The following is a 15,411-nucleotide window of genomic DNA, read 5'->3' on the forward strand; positions in this document are numbered from 1 at the left end:
GAGATGGGAGCATAAAGTACTCCAGTGTGCAACTTTGCAAAATCCACCTCTCATAATGGATTGGGCAACAAAGGCACATGCATGCTTCCTGCTGTTGCTACAAAACCAGCAAGCATCAGAAAGTCTCAAGACAATTGACTACATGTGGCTGCTTAAAACTACATTAATATTCTAGTGTCTGTAGTAATAAAAGATGGACAGCAGGGAAGAAGTGATGCAACAGGCAGCTGTATTATTCTTCCCCTTCCTAGACAACAGGGTGAAAGCTACAGCAATCCGTCTCATGTACCAATATAACATTAGTCAATGTAATTGCTTCCTCAACTTAAAGAGCATTAGCTTAAATGAAACTATAGGATCTAATAAAGGCTTTATTCAAAGCACACAGCAACCAGCCACAAACTGGGGTGTTTAAAGACAGTTGAATACTGAGGTAGAACACAATGGAAAAAGTCTCCGCCATGATTTGTATTCTTCAAAATACACCAGTTTCTTCAGAATAGCATTTGCTTTATCTTGCGAAAGCAGTCGCAGTCCAAGTTCAATGGTCGGTCACTTGCTAGGGCTGTAAACTTCTCAGAATACAGGACCACGTTAATGCATTTCAGGCCAACGTTTATGAAACAGACACTAATCACAGTTATACATGATAAAGTGATTAAAGTTTGAGAATTTAACTATTTCATAGCAGTTTTTAATCCAACAGTAGGAAAAAAATGAGCTTGAGTCACGTCTGTACTAAGCCATGACAATGCAAAAAGAAATAGGAACCTTGAGGATTTTACTGGTATTTTCTCCTGAGGCTCAGCTCCAACTGTATGCATCCAAAGAGTCCAAGAACTTTTTTCTTTTGCAGGGGGCTAAGGATTTGTTACATCTGAAATGCCTCCAGAGCTCTGGCATTACAAAGCTGCTCTTGCCACAACCTTGTGCGCTGAACTGTTACCGGAGTACATTAGGAGCTTGCAGCCCAGTAGGGTCTTCAGCACCCCTGACATCATCATCAACAAACCCAGTAAACTTGGCATCTTCTGAAGATTTCCTTTAAATGACCATGGACTAATCACATGTAGTGACTAAAGGGCAGCCTCTTAACCCATTTGATTAGCTTGATTTGAATGGATAGAACCAAATAGGCCTGATCACCTAGAACAGCATCATGTATGCCCAGTTATTTTGAGGTGCAGCTGCACCTTAGATGCCATAAAAAACAACAACAACAACAACAAAAAACACTCCAACACAGCCCCTCCCAGTGTGAGCCACATGTTTCTACTGAAGCTACACAAATAGTTGCATTGCAACTCAGCATGCTTCAAAGACCTGATCTAGCTGTAAACTAACACAGTTCACAAAGAGACCTGTTTTTGGTGAGATGAGTTCACTAACAGCTCTGAACTAAGAAGCAATTCTACACATCCAGTTGAAAAGCGCAAGCAATTCCTATAAGCATCTGTACAGGGCAGATTAATCTTTACTTTAGTTTTAAGAGAACCTTACCAGATCCAGTTCACTGAGAAGCAGGTTACTGAAAGCAGAGGACAGCACTGTGGATCTTGGCTGTGATCAATTTTCTCCAACTCAGTAATTTCTTGTTTTGTTTCTATACTTCCTATACTGTCAATTTTAATGATTTAGTTTAGTAAGGTGGGCCTGAGCTGAAGACCTTTACTGCACGGATTTTTGTCAGCTATCGTATTATGGTTCCCTGAGGCAAGACCAGTAAAGTTTTCTTATTTGTTACAGTTTAATTTGTATTACTTGTCCCAGAGTGTTAGAATTTGGATATCCTGAAGGAAATGCTAGGATACTGAGAAAGAAGGCTCCTCCTGAGTCTCAAAGGGGACACGTGAGGCTGTGCTGAGCTGAACAAAGCAGCACTTCTTAGTTGACTTGATGCAAATGGACAGCAACTTGTATGCAGAAGCTGTTTGCAGGCCCATAATGAAACAGTGCAACAGAAGGGCAGGGCTCAGCCGAGAGCATTAACAAGGCTTCTCCTGTCCTCCAGCACAGTCCCAGGTTCCGTACGCCTGACTTCCAGTAGCTCTACTAGTACATTGTCACACTTCCAAGGGGAGAACCAAAGGGGTGAATATTTATACAGCTCCTTGCCTAATGCTGTTCATTGCCAATCAGATGAGGAACTATAGGGTCTGACTCCTGCTTCAGAGGTCACTGGAGAGTGAAGCAGGAACACCAGATGCTGAGGGTCAAACACAAAGCAAAGTCTGGAGCTTGTTGTTGCAGCAGCAGTTTGCACCCAACTGGAACAGAAATAATATTTGCAAGAAACATGGGTTGGAGATGGTATCAGGCCTGGAAACCTGCATCACATGTGTAAGAAACTTGGACACTGATTGATCAGCTTCATTATCTGAAGACAGCCTTAGATGTCTTGCAGCTGTACAAGATTTCAGAAAAAGTTTAATGTTAAAAAATAACAGAAAAAGTTGTGGACATTAATGACAGACACCTCTTGTGGTTCCTCAGATACGGATTGTGGAATCTGTCCATGCATCAGATTCTGGCGGCTTCACAATTACAGGGCAACTAACGTAATGAGGTGCGTGCACGCATGATCAAACCAGTTCCACATGCAACACACCACACTTAGGAAATATGGGCTTGGCTTTTCATTGTTTGTTGACATGATGCACCACTAGGATGGTCTGCAAGCTTCTGAAGGGTTATTTAATAAAAAATGTCTGGCATGCCTCAGTATTATGCTGTGTTTAACTTGACTTAGGTGGAGAAGGAATCACAGTTCCCAGATTTCATAGCAAACATAGCAAGTCTTCCATTCTAAGGCTGAAAATCTGTGTCAGATGTGTCCACCAGTTTAAGGAGGTGCTTACACCTCCCTCCACATTCTCTAAAAGGGCTCACAGACATACAAAAAAAGAAATTCTTACCATAAGTGAAGTTCTGTTTTGTTTGTCCTTTTTTTTTTTTTTTTTTTTTTTTTTTTTTAATTAAAATATTTCACTTTGCTCAAGCTGCGACCATCTAAGCTTTTTCCAAGATGCAGAACCATTATACAAGTATCTGGTCTGTTGCTGTGCTTACTTTACTGAAGGCTTTTTTCCCCCTTCACCCTTTTTACAAAGGGTTATCAAGCCTCTCACTCTTTTACTCAAGACTAACTATAATCTGCTCAACAAAAGGTACAAAAGGCCAAATTTTGCAGGGAAGTGTGAGAGTTTCTCCTGCACAGCTCTCCTTGATGATTGGCTTGGACAGTCTAGAGGAGCAGAAACAAAGCCCACAATGCGTAATGACACTTCAGTGCCTGATTGAGAACAGATATCATATACTCCACTTGCTGACTATATTTGGATGAAAAGCTCACTGTGACTCCAAACAGTTCCAAGATTTTTTTCTCCATAAAGTGACTATCACCACGCTGTTAACTGACACTGAAAGACTGGAATGTGTCAAGTGGGCCATGATCCCAGTGCATGTGTAAGTGGCATACAGAATACTGAATCACTGAGAGAAAACAATTAATTGGTTCTATTTAGAACGCCGGATGTACTTTTAGATGTTTCTTATCCATGCCAGCCAGTAGTTGTGTTCACTGGATTCACAAACTAGCTGTGACTGGTGCAGAAAAAGGCTAACTGTGCATTACAGATGGGTTCTCCAAAGTTGCACCTGCTGTGGTTGTACAAGGAATGTAACCCTGATGCTTGAACGCCTTCAAACTAAACCTGAAACAGTTCTGTGACTAGTGTTAGGATACATCTGGTTTAGCCACCTGCATTTGACGATCCTGTAGGAATGCAAGGACCAGGTTCAGGTTTTGGCTAAGCAAATCTAAGTTAGAAAGCTTTGAGGGGATATTGTCTTTCGCTAGGTATGTAAATTGGGAATATACTTGATGAACCAAAAGCAAGTAAAGGCTAAGGAATGACCTCATCTGTTTGGATCCACCTGGATGGTACATTTGGCACCATGAATTACTCTGAATTTTGGACATCTGCCTTGTTTAACCTCAGCCAATAGTAAAATTCTGTATCAACACCACGTTGTGCTAATGCAGTGACTGAATATTTTGCATCTTTTTGGTTCACTTGATGTTATGCTTATTCATATAACCTCAGAACCACCTTTGACATGTTTCAGAAATGAATCTAGAGCATTGAGGCCCTCTTAGAACCTTGTTGAGAGGGGCCAAGTACTTTGATAAGACAGGCTTATCATACTCTTAGAAGTTCACATCTAAAAGGCCTCCATTGCATCTCAGGCAAACTTTACATGGCTATGAAAGTGTTTCAGGCACTTTCTCTCCCTCATTGTGATCATACATGTATTACATCCCTACCCTGCGACAACAGCAGTTACATGCTGACTATTTAACCAGAATTTACTCAGAAGCAGGCTCCCACAGTTGCCCAATTTGAGCAAGTCCTGAGCTGCACAGCTACATTGCGCACTGTACCTCAAAGAAATGCTGAGTACCCACAGTTTCCTCAGAGGACAGATTTCTAAAACTATAAGAAGTATTAGCAATAGAAGCATGAAGAACTTAATTAAAAGTATAGGGCTCAGACAGCAAGAGTGGAAATCCAAGCTGCATGAAAAATGGGAAAGCTTTGGGATTTCAGCATGCATCTTTTGGCCTTAGGCTGCTGGCCACGCAGCCCAGACTGCCTATTTTACTGGATCAACCACAAAGGTTTCGTTACTCTATGTGATCTGAGAATACAGTTTTGGGCACTAACCAACTCGTCACTTGGCAGCTATGGATGTTCAGAAAGCTGCATTTGAATGGACACCTCCAACTTTCAGCTGAGCAACTAGACAGCAACAGCTATCACCTTAGCATACAGCTGTGTAAGCTGTGGGTTAGAAATGGTGCAAGTTCAGAGCACAACAGTGATTGTCAACTACTTAGATCAGGCAATGCAAGGGAAGTGGAAAAAACCCACACTAGTTTAAAATTCCCACTGAAACATTACTAGTGGGCATTACTGTGCAATCCACCACTTGGCTTGCCCAGAGGAACTGGTTATAGTAGCCAGTCCCTAGAAGTTATTTCTACATTACTAAATTAATCTCTTTTCTGCTTTATACTCCCACATTCCTGCAGAATTGTGTCTCATTCCCCATTTTTTGATAGAACAGTGATATGAAGCTCTGTACACCATCAGATAGACCACTTGGTTTGACTCAGTACCTGAAGCTATTATAAGAGCTGTATACTTTGGTGCGTGCCTACAACACTGACAAAGAAAACAAGTATAATTTATTCATAAACTTCAGTTATCTGCAGATGGCATATGGCTCAGTGGTCTGTGCATTAGTCTAACACAAAAAGATACACTTACCTTTTCACCTTTAACTCCACTGCAATCACATTTGGATACCGACGTACATCCATGGCACGCCTTTAAAGACATAAGAAAAGACTAAATGTCAATCACTGTAAGACCAAAAAGCAAGTCTACTGCAAAAGATATCCTAAAACATAAGCCTACAATGTTTGTCATCTAGACCTTATACATGTGTTCAAAAATAGTCTGTTGGAATTTTGACCACCTCTGTTAATAGACATGCTTCAACTCATTACAGTTTTATTGGCAATTTTACAGATTTTTAAATCTATGCTTAAGCACATTTTATTCTAGGGCTAGGTACAACCCAACACCTATAGCCTGAGCACTGAGTGTCCATTTATGGCTCCCACCAGTAGATGTCAGGTTTTGAACAAGAGTTTAACCAAGCTTAAAGCTTATGAGTTTATTTATAGTAGTTATTGGCAAGATGCTTACTACCCAATTCGTTCTTTCTCCCACAGCTCACTTATTGAGAAGTTTTTTTTTTTTTTTTTTTTTAAAAAAAAAGCACAACTAGATTTTATCTAGTTGCATTCACTCTCCACCAAGAATGACAAGCCAGCTAATATGTTCCCTCACATGTGGGCACAGGCTGATACTAAGGGGGTCAGAGGAAGGAGATACAGAAACTCAATTCACAAAGATGATGCAAATCAGGTAACTCTATTTGCTCAGTTTAAACTCTCCCCCACTCAACCTATGATACTCATTACAGTTCCTTGCTGATTTCAGAAGTGAACTATTTAAAGAATAGATATTTCTGGAATAAATGAAACTTTGTAAAATACCTGTACATAATACACAGACAATTTTCAAGCCTCTTTCAGTGAAAAAGATAAGCAATGTTAGATGATGCACTACCCAACATACTTTAGGATTTAACTTGTTCTGAGGACATGTGCAGCATTATTCTAACCAAGATGACGGCACAAACACTGGAAGTTTGAAAAGCTGAGGGTGTGGGGTCCCCCCACCCCAAGTAACCCCTGCAAAGAACAGTACGTACAGAGAAAGTTTCAGGCAGGCAGGAGAGCAGCCGGTTTGTCAGTTCTCAAGTATACCCACACTAACTCGAGCCTTCATTATCCCAGAGACATGACCCATCACCTACCTGGCATTAGCAATGTCCTGGCTCGTAGCCTAAACACATTACCAAGCATCAGAAGGAAAGCACCCAAGTAGCTTAATTCACCTGGAGCTACACGAACCCTGGATAAACCAGCTGGGGGCAAAAGGCAGAGCTTTGAGTTTTAAGTGGGCAGTAGTGCTACCCAGCACAACTAGGACATATCTCCACACCTTTCATTTAGCTTTTGTAATCAGTTTCTTGATTTGACATACATGAAAACTCAAAATTCTCAGTTATCAGGGAGTTACTGAGCTATTTCCTAAAGTGAAGTTGAACCTTCCTAGACAGTTTAGGTTTTCAATGATCAGACCAAAGTCCTGAGTAACCTGGCCTGACCTCAGAGCTGACCCTGCTTGAAGCAGGGTGTTTGGCCAGATGCCCTTCTGAAGTCCCCCTGCAGCCCAAGTTACCCCATGAATTCCATATCCAATCCTTTTCACTTTCAGAAGTGTATTTAAAAAAGGCAAGATCCTTTTGAATCAGTTTTAGGATTAATCTCGTTAATAAAGCTTCATTTAAAAGGGATTAACCTTATTTCCATGTAATATTCCTGTGCCTCACAGTACAAGAGTAACCCAAAGAGCAAGTTACCTGTCTCGCTGTGCCATGCAGCAGTGAGTTTCCCTGCACAAGGAGAGCACACCAAGATCTACTTGAAAGTCTTTGCTGCCTCCAAGAGGCGGGGGAACATCAGCACTTATTAAAAACAACTAAAAGCTGTGCAGTGGTAAAAGAATCTAAACCAACACAACCAAAATCCCATATAGCCCAAGGAAGACCTTTGTGGTGAAGCGTGCCCTCCAAATCTCACCGAGTTCGCTAAGGTACAATCCGTACCCATCCCCTCTTATCCTATACAGGGTGAGAGCAGCCTGGCTCCATCTTTATTATAACCTATGAAATGAAAAAGCCAAAATACTCCACTTCTCCCCTTAAGCTTTATTCTGATCTGGCAGGAGGAAGTCTCCCCAGTACCTCCCCATACACCCTGGGTTCCACCCTCTCAAATCTGGGCATCCCAAACTGAAGCAAAGCCCCAAGCTTTAAGTCAGCTTGTTTATGATCAGGGACTTGTGCTGATTTTCATTCTTTACAGAGCCGACAAAGCATTTTTCTTGTGTATGTTGGTAATAAGTAATGGTGGATATGATGCCAAAAGATTAAAGTCCACCCTTCCCAAAATTGTGCCCTTAAAAACAGCTTTTTACTAGGATGGGTCTTCCTATATAGGATACTTTAAAGACTGCTTTTTTCCCTTATCTCATTTTTAGTTTAAAGAAAAAGTGCTCTGTGTTAATCACCATAGCTCCTACCATAAGACTTTCTTCCTTTTCTTAAAATAGACATCCCTGTGACTGTCTTCCAAAGTCATTTGTATATTCAGGCTGGATTCAGACACTGGACAGCCACTTAGACAATTCGCCCACCCCAAAGAGTCAAGTGTACTCACTGAGCACTTTTTGACAGATTGTTTTGCATACTGGGTTCAGATGTTTTCCCCGCAGGAAGGGAACGCGGTCTTTCCCAAACAGAAGTAAGGGGAGCTGAAAACAGCCTGTAATCAGAAAGTTCTCTCCAAATACTCGCTGCAGTCAAACAATGGGAGTTTTTGGCTTAAATCCTGGGACAATCCATTCGCCCACGAGCTTATCAAGCAACATTCCCTCAGCAGAGTCACTTATCTTGCTGCACAGAAGCAGTAGCTGGACAGATTGTGGTTTTTATTCTGCAGTAACTTCTATCCCCACCACATTAACGTTTCTGAACTAAGCAGTTTGAAGAGAAAGCCCTAGGAATTCATACACTATCAAGATCAGTTCATGCCACTTATGGGTCATACAGCAATCTAACAAAAAACAAGTTCAACATCTCGGCACAGTCAAAAACCAAGAAGCTTAATGACCTATTCTAAATAAAAGCTTGCTTCTTGTTTAGACTTTTCAGTAATCTCAAGGTCTTTTTTTTTTTTTTTTTTTTTTTTTTACCTTGGGAAAGCAGGCACAAGAATTGTGCTACAGGAGAACACAAACTGTGTAACAAGCCAGCACAAGTCTGAAAGCCACTCTGCAGCCACAGGCAAGAGACCTGATATCACAGATTTCATTCTGTATCTCACGTTAATGCAAAAATGAATCAAATCCAGGCTCCGTGCTATGCACAGTAGCGACTACATTTCAAGCACAGAAAGCCTACATTAAAATCAAGATGCAGATGGCCGCTGCCAGTAGTTTGCCCTCAGTAACAGCTTCATTATCGGAACGAGTGACTGTTAGCTAGCTTGCTGGGTTTTCAAACATAACAAATTGACTTCAAGCCTCAGGGGAGCTCCTGGAACTCCAAGCTGCACTTGGTACATTTGTTACAGGTTCAGGAAACTGAACAAGGCCCCTGTGGCTTCGGTAGCAGCTCAAATCCTAGCTCTGGTCAGTGGGATGCAGCGTAGACCTTATGCAACAGGAAAGCTAAGATATTGGATGGAATAATGAATTGTGGCTTGATCGAAAAGATTTGATCGTATAAGCTCCATGACCATTAAAATCTTTTAGTTTTCAACTACAGGAGGATGGACAACGAATGGATACAGCTTGGCAGACAGACCGCAGCTTCTTAGATCTGCTTCTTGCCTACTGTGTGCCCGCTGACAACCCCTCCCGTACCTGTGAGGATGAACTCACTATCACTGCCATTTCCTTTGCTGTGACTTTTGCATAGCAGGACACAAACAAGGGCTCTAATTAATCTATTCAAGTTGAGCTAATCCTTTCATTGGATTTTCCTGACAGCTTCTCCCCCATTGAACTAGTGTGTAGACAGCAAGCTCTTTTCATTAGGGCATAAAAGGAGGGATGGTATTGGTTTTCTAGTCAAAGGATAATTCTTCCAGAACAAGCTCAGTCTTTTGTGTCTTACGTGGACTGAAAAAAATTGCTTTATGCCACCAACAGAACTGTTTTTTTTATTTTTTGGTTTTCCAGTTTGAAGAGGTACACATTTGAAATCAAAGTCACTTCTTACTCTTGGCCACACGTTTGTAACAGTTTGCTCACTGGAATGAATAAACCTAAGTTACCAAGATTTGTTTTGGCTGGAAAACTGCCTTGAGCATTAGGCACATTCCCCTCTTCTCATCAAGCCCAGAGATGTCAGTTACAAGGCAATTTCAGCCTCCCCACTCCCTCCCCACCTCCCAGCTGCCATTCACAACCATATAAACAAATAAAACACACACAAGACAGATGCTGCTATTCCTGGAGAGATCTGCAGCTTGGGACTTCCTAAACCTGTGAAGGGAAAGGCGAATTATTTTTATGGACTGCTAAGAACAAGTTAATAAAAGTTATAGAGGGCTGCTCGATGGCTTCAGATAGATTACCCTGATTTTACACGAGGCAGAATCGAAGTAACAACACAGTTAGTCAACACATTAGTACCAACTACTGAGGCAGAGAGATGGGAGGTGTAACTGTGCTTTGGGAGTGATTCACCATTACAGCCACACAGCTGCAGGGCAGTAAGGTACTTGGCAGCAGGGGGAGGAAGGGGGTGTAGGGGGAAAAAAATAACCCAAAAAAACCACAAGCAGAACGCATCAGCGTCTAAATTACACATTAGCACTTGGCCATTGTTATTTAACAAGAATTTAATGCTCTTTCTACTGTAGAAGTCAGATATAGGGAGAGATGCTAGTTGTTTGACAGAACTTGAAAGTTACACATTAGAAGTTGATAATGAATAGAAGGTGTAAGTTCTTACAGAAGCAGTTAGTGGATGGAGGTGGTGTCTTTGTAAACAATTACAGGTGTTCTGAAATAATCAAAACTGCTTACAAATGATTTCTCAATCCATAGCTCAAGCAGCTAGAGAAGAGAAAGAAACAAAGCCCAGGCTCAGCATTTATAAGCTGAGTAATTCCTCAGCTCCTTTCCATCCCCCTTACGTATTCTTTTATCACGAATGAGTTTCCTGTGCGATAAGCCCTTCCATTTCTCAGAGAGCACAGCCACGTTACTTTACCTCCCTAGCACCACGGTTTATACCAACAGCCTGCGTGGTTTCTGGACAGCTCAGTTCTGGTGGTGGCAAGAGGTCAAGGAGGAATCAAACTGATAGTGGGTATCCACTGGTGTGAAACACTGCTGTGGCCTGCAATGCACTAAGATTTCCTTCCTGATTTCAAGGAGCACTGAGCTTCAGCACGAGGCATCTGTGGGGATTAACGTGCACAAACCAGCTTCACAAACAGATGTTGTCCTGAAGGGAACCGTGCAGTTACTTGACACCACTATGTCGTAAGCCACCTTGACAGGTGAGAAGAGTGCCCTCCAGCAGGGAAAAGATGCACACAAGTCACTGAAATCAAGTTCTGCCTAGGAGAAATTGGCCAAAATTCTCCATTTCAAAAAGTCTGACACATACTTAGATCATAGGAGCTTAACTGAGCTGTGGAACAATGCTCCAGTTTGTGAAGAAGCAGAGAGCAAGCAGCAAAAGCTAAACAGTCGATAGGCACTCAAGCCAGACTACGCAGCAGTTGCAGTTCATCTCCTGTAATTGCATGTTCGCACAGTTGTTTTTTTCTAATGACCTCTCGAGAACGTACTTGCACGCTTATGCTTAAGTCTGTAGTTTGGTTTTACCAAGACTCTCATTTACTGGAATGGCCAAAGGAAGAACCAGTCACAAAACCATTCAAAAGCAATTCAGCTCCAAGGGCTCCCTTCCATGCAGGGCACACACCCGTGGATTGTCTCCCATAACTGCTCTCGAACATGAAAATCACAGCTCTTTCCACACCTGCAACAAAGCACAGGACTAACAGAAGCACTTGGGCCAGGCTGGTGTGGTTGAGCCATTCTGCTACCTGCAGCAGGCTGAACTGCACAGCTGCTCAGGGAATGAAGTAGTGTTCTTGAAAGGTGTAGTCTCAGCCTCAAGATGGACACATTGCTGACCAAATACTTCAGGCTTGATGCTTCCCCTTCCTTCCAAGCGCTGTAAAAAGCACTTGTTATTCATACACAGTCCCGCTTTTATTATTAACAGCCTCAGATTTAGGTCTCTCCCTTCAATATTTGCCAGCACCACATGACTAGCCATTAGTTTGCAGTGAGACTGCAAACTGATCAGGCAGTAAGAATTAAAAACAGTACTACTTGCTTTAGAGAGGAAGGCAAAGAAAAAGAGCTGACTGAAACACTGCCTTGTGCTCTGATAGTCGTGTCAAGCCACTAAGCCCAGAGCCGGAAGAACGAAAGGTACGTCAAACCCCTCGAGTGCTCCCTCAGCATGCATTGTGCCCACAACATTTTTTGTAGCTGAAGAGAAACAGGAGCTGGGAGAAACAGTGAAAGTATTAATTTGGCTAAAATCTATGGTTTTGAGATCTTCTAGTCACAATTGACTACATCTGTCTCTAGATCACATATATAGGGAAAATACACTCATTTCCTGGCACTGCTACAACACCAGGCTAGCTCGGGCACACACAGCTGGCATGGCCAAGGCTCAGTTTGACAGCATCCTGCAGCTCATGGCACTACTGCAGTAACTGCTTATCCCCAAAGTCAGTCCCAGCTGCTCATCACCTGCCCTTGGCCACAATTTAAAGTTGGTAAAAGCTATTTTCACTTGTGGAAGCCCTGTTCTTAGAAGGAAGCTTCTATGCAATGGGACAAATCCTGCATCTCCTGCAGTTCTTCCAGCTGCTCCAGTGCCTAAACACCGTTATTACCCTCTGCACTGAGGCATGGCAGCTTCCCCAGACAGGAACTTCAGAATGTTTTAACACTGGAAAAAAAAAAAAAGGAGCATAAATATTTGTACTTGATCAATACCAAGACTAACTGATTAAAAATGGTGAAGTCAACATATAGAAAAGCACGTTACAAACATCTTTGCCCTATGAGAAAGGCTCCCATACTTACCCTGCTGTATCCATGCAAAAATTCCAAATTCAATTATTTATACCTCTATTTACATGGGCAAAGAAACTCAGCCTTGACATTCCACACAAAGATTAAGCTTAATTTTGGTGGTGGTCCTGAAGAACATATACTCACATCTATTAGCTTGCCAAGATCTGTGTAACAAAACACCTGCACAGTTATCTAGCTAAGGATTTACTGCTCAGCCAGGTCAAAGATTTCACCATTTATCTTCAGCAAGTTGAGCTTTCCTTTCACTTGCCTGGACATGAATATAACTAAGAAACAAAAGGGTTTGTGGGGATTTGACAAGTAGAATTAAAGCTGCTTTTGTGAGTTCTAATTATGATTTCCACATACACGCTCTTTAGGTTTAACAAGAGTACAAGTCTGCAGATCTCACAGATCTGAGTGCTTAACCATCAAGTCAGCCATGGCAGCACAAGACCTCACAGTTCCAGAACTCAGCTGGCCACTCTTTTTTTTTCACTGAAGTATCGTCTTTATAAGCAACAACATTTCTAAAGCAAAACTGATTTCAAAGTGTATCATTACATACTTTTAGTAATCGTTTTCCTCATTTTGCCTACCTAAAGATAGTAAGAGAATACGCATCCTGATCTAAAATGCAAGTCAAAGCACATGTTTACAGAAGTTCTTGACCAGCTTTTTACTTAAATTAAGGGAACTTCTGAAGCATAACTGAACCCATTACACCTTGAGGCACCATCTTTCTTTGAAGTCTGCACAATACAGTATCTGTTCAAACTTGCAGACCAGGTTCTTAGCTGTAGTAGCCATAGCTCTGGCCACTGAGACTGAAAACACGACAGAGGCAGGTTAAACAGATTGAGATGTTGAACTGATTACAACCCTCTTTTCTCCTCTTAAGAGGCAATATTAGGTTTACTATTTAGACACCTGAACACTTCTATTGTCTTTGCTGCTTTTAAAGCAGCAGTGACATGTAAGGATTGCCACCGCAAAAAGCCACCACCAACTTACAGACTCAGCCTTTTTACTGAATTCAAGCCCAAAGCTTGTATAACTTCCATCACACCCCAAATTGTAATTATTTGCCCATGAAGACTTTTTCCATGTAAAGGAGACTTCCCTGCAAGCACCCCAGGGAATGCTCTCCCCTCCCTTTCCTGGAAGCTCCTAAGGACAGCTCAGAGAAGAGATCTAGAGAAGCACTCACCTGCAGATTTGGGCTGGTCAAGTGACCTGCCGCACAGCAGCAGCTGCTGCTGCACAAGAGACTCGATCAGCAAACACGCTGAGTAGGAGCAGGCTGTCCCAGTGCCTGAACTGCTGAGCATGGCTAGAATCAGACAAACAGGGGAACGATTCCTCTCCAGCAAGCTGCAGAAGGATGCAAGTCAGCAGGGGAAAGCTTACACAGAAACAATCCTTACCCTTCCAGAAGTTAGGGCTTTCCACCTCCCTTTTTTAAACAAAAAAATGTGAAAGCAATGGGCAAATGTGCACAGAGGTTATCCCCCAGGAGCAGGGGGCACTGCAGTCTGTAAACCGGTGTTTGGTTCCTGAACCCAGACCAGGACAGAAAGTGAGCGGGGCATGCGGTCAGCTCCCAGACCTTGCTCCCTTTCTCCACACTTAGCTCTAAGAGGAGGAAAGCCGAGAACTCCCCAGGTGCAAACCCTTCAAGCAGAGTTTGAACAGCCGGCCCTCACAACTCACAGTAGCTCATTCTCATTTTCTAAAAGAAAATAAAAGAAAATGATAGTCGCCACCCTGCTTTAATGAGTGCTGCCAGACTTGCACTCAACTGTAGGCAAAGAAAAGCATCCGGACAGTTCTCACCGCTTCTCAGAACTCGTATTTCTGGGGCCTGTAAGACTTACAGAGCAGGTGGGCTTCAGTGCAGTGTGTTCACCGGGTGGGACACACAGAAAGTAAAATAATCACATCAAGCTTCACTGCCCATCTCACAAACATTTCAAATGTGAGACTGAAGACACCTGAAAAGCCAAGTACTTGCACTTCTATCCTCATGAACTCAACTCTCCAAACACCCCAACCCTGCTGTAAGAATTTGTCAAAGTGTCCTTAAGTGGCTGCTCAGGCTAAGTACCGCCTTTATGCTGCCACCCGGAGATGCTGCTGCTGTGTTTCGATTTGACAAGTACATAGCTGGTAAAAAGAGTGCAAGCAGAGAGAAATTAAGACAGAACACAAACTAGCAGATGGTCTTTTCCACCCACTTTGCCTTCAAGTACCTGAGCCCACAGATGCCGTACCCATTTCCTTGCTCAGCAGGCACTGCAGCACCTGCCCAAACCTCTGAACAGACAAGTTGGGTAGAGAAACACCTTAAACAAAGCAGCTCTTCAGCTTTCAGTTTCGCAATAGGAGATTTTGGGAAGGGGCAGATGACATACCTCCTCTGTAGGCAGCCCACACTTTACTACTTCTGATTTCAGTTCTAAATGCTCAACTCTGATTCTGTTCTTTCCTGGACGCAATTTAAAAGACATTGGAACCAACCAAAAAAGATCCTAACAGCTGCTTTAAATGCATTGCCTTTGTTTTTACTCTATACCACACATACGAGGAAACGTTTTTTCCATGAATACACTGGAAATAAGTCCTTGATGACAGCTTCACAGCTAAGACTTCAAGAAAGAAAAAACTTGCACTGAGGTTGCACCTTTACATACTGGGAAAGTCTGAGCATGAACATGCACGATGTGGGGAAACAGCCACAGTACACAAGAGATGAAGTCAGGACTGCATTTCTGTTGGCTTAGTTTACCATATATTGATGTGAACATTAAAAACTCACATCAAAGCACCCTCTGGCTTATATGCAGACCATAACCGAACTCCTTACACATGTACACTGCAGGGTAGGGGACCAGTTTCATTTAAGTTTGCCTTCATCTTCGCCTGTCCAGTTACGTGTTTCTGCAGCTAACCCTAGCACCGAGACACCTGACATTCAGACAGCAGCAGCATACAGTAAGCCACTTTGCTTTCCAGGAAGTCTCAG

The 15,411-nt window shown here is 42.5% G+C and overlaps 1 protein-coding gene across 1 annotated transcript in view; it reads right to left on the reverse strand.

Annotated features, from left to right (window-relative positions):
- Positions 1 to 15,411, reverse strand: part of COL4A5 (collagen type IV alpha 5 chain) — an 86,985-nt gene that overhangs the window by 56,733 nt on the left and 14,841 nt on the right. The window contains exon 2 of the mRNA XM_082771239.1: positions 5,334 to 5,393. Within this exon, the coding sequence (XP_082627365.1) occupies positions 5,334 to 5,393 (60 nt within the window). The remainder of the gene's footprint in view (positions 1 to 5,333; positions 5,394 to 15,411) is intronic.

Source organism: Aythya marila (genome assembly GCF_965140915.1).
Source record: "Aythya marila genome assembly, chromosome: 13".
Lineage (NCBI taxonomy): Eukaryota > Metazoa > Chordata > Aves > Anseriformes > Anatidae > Aythya > Aythya marila.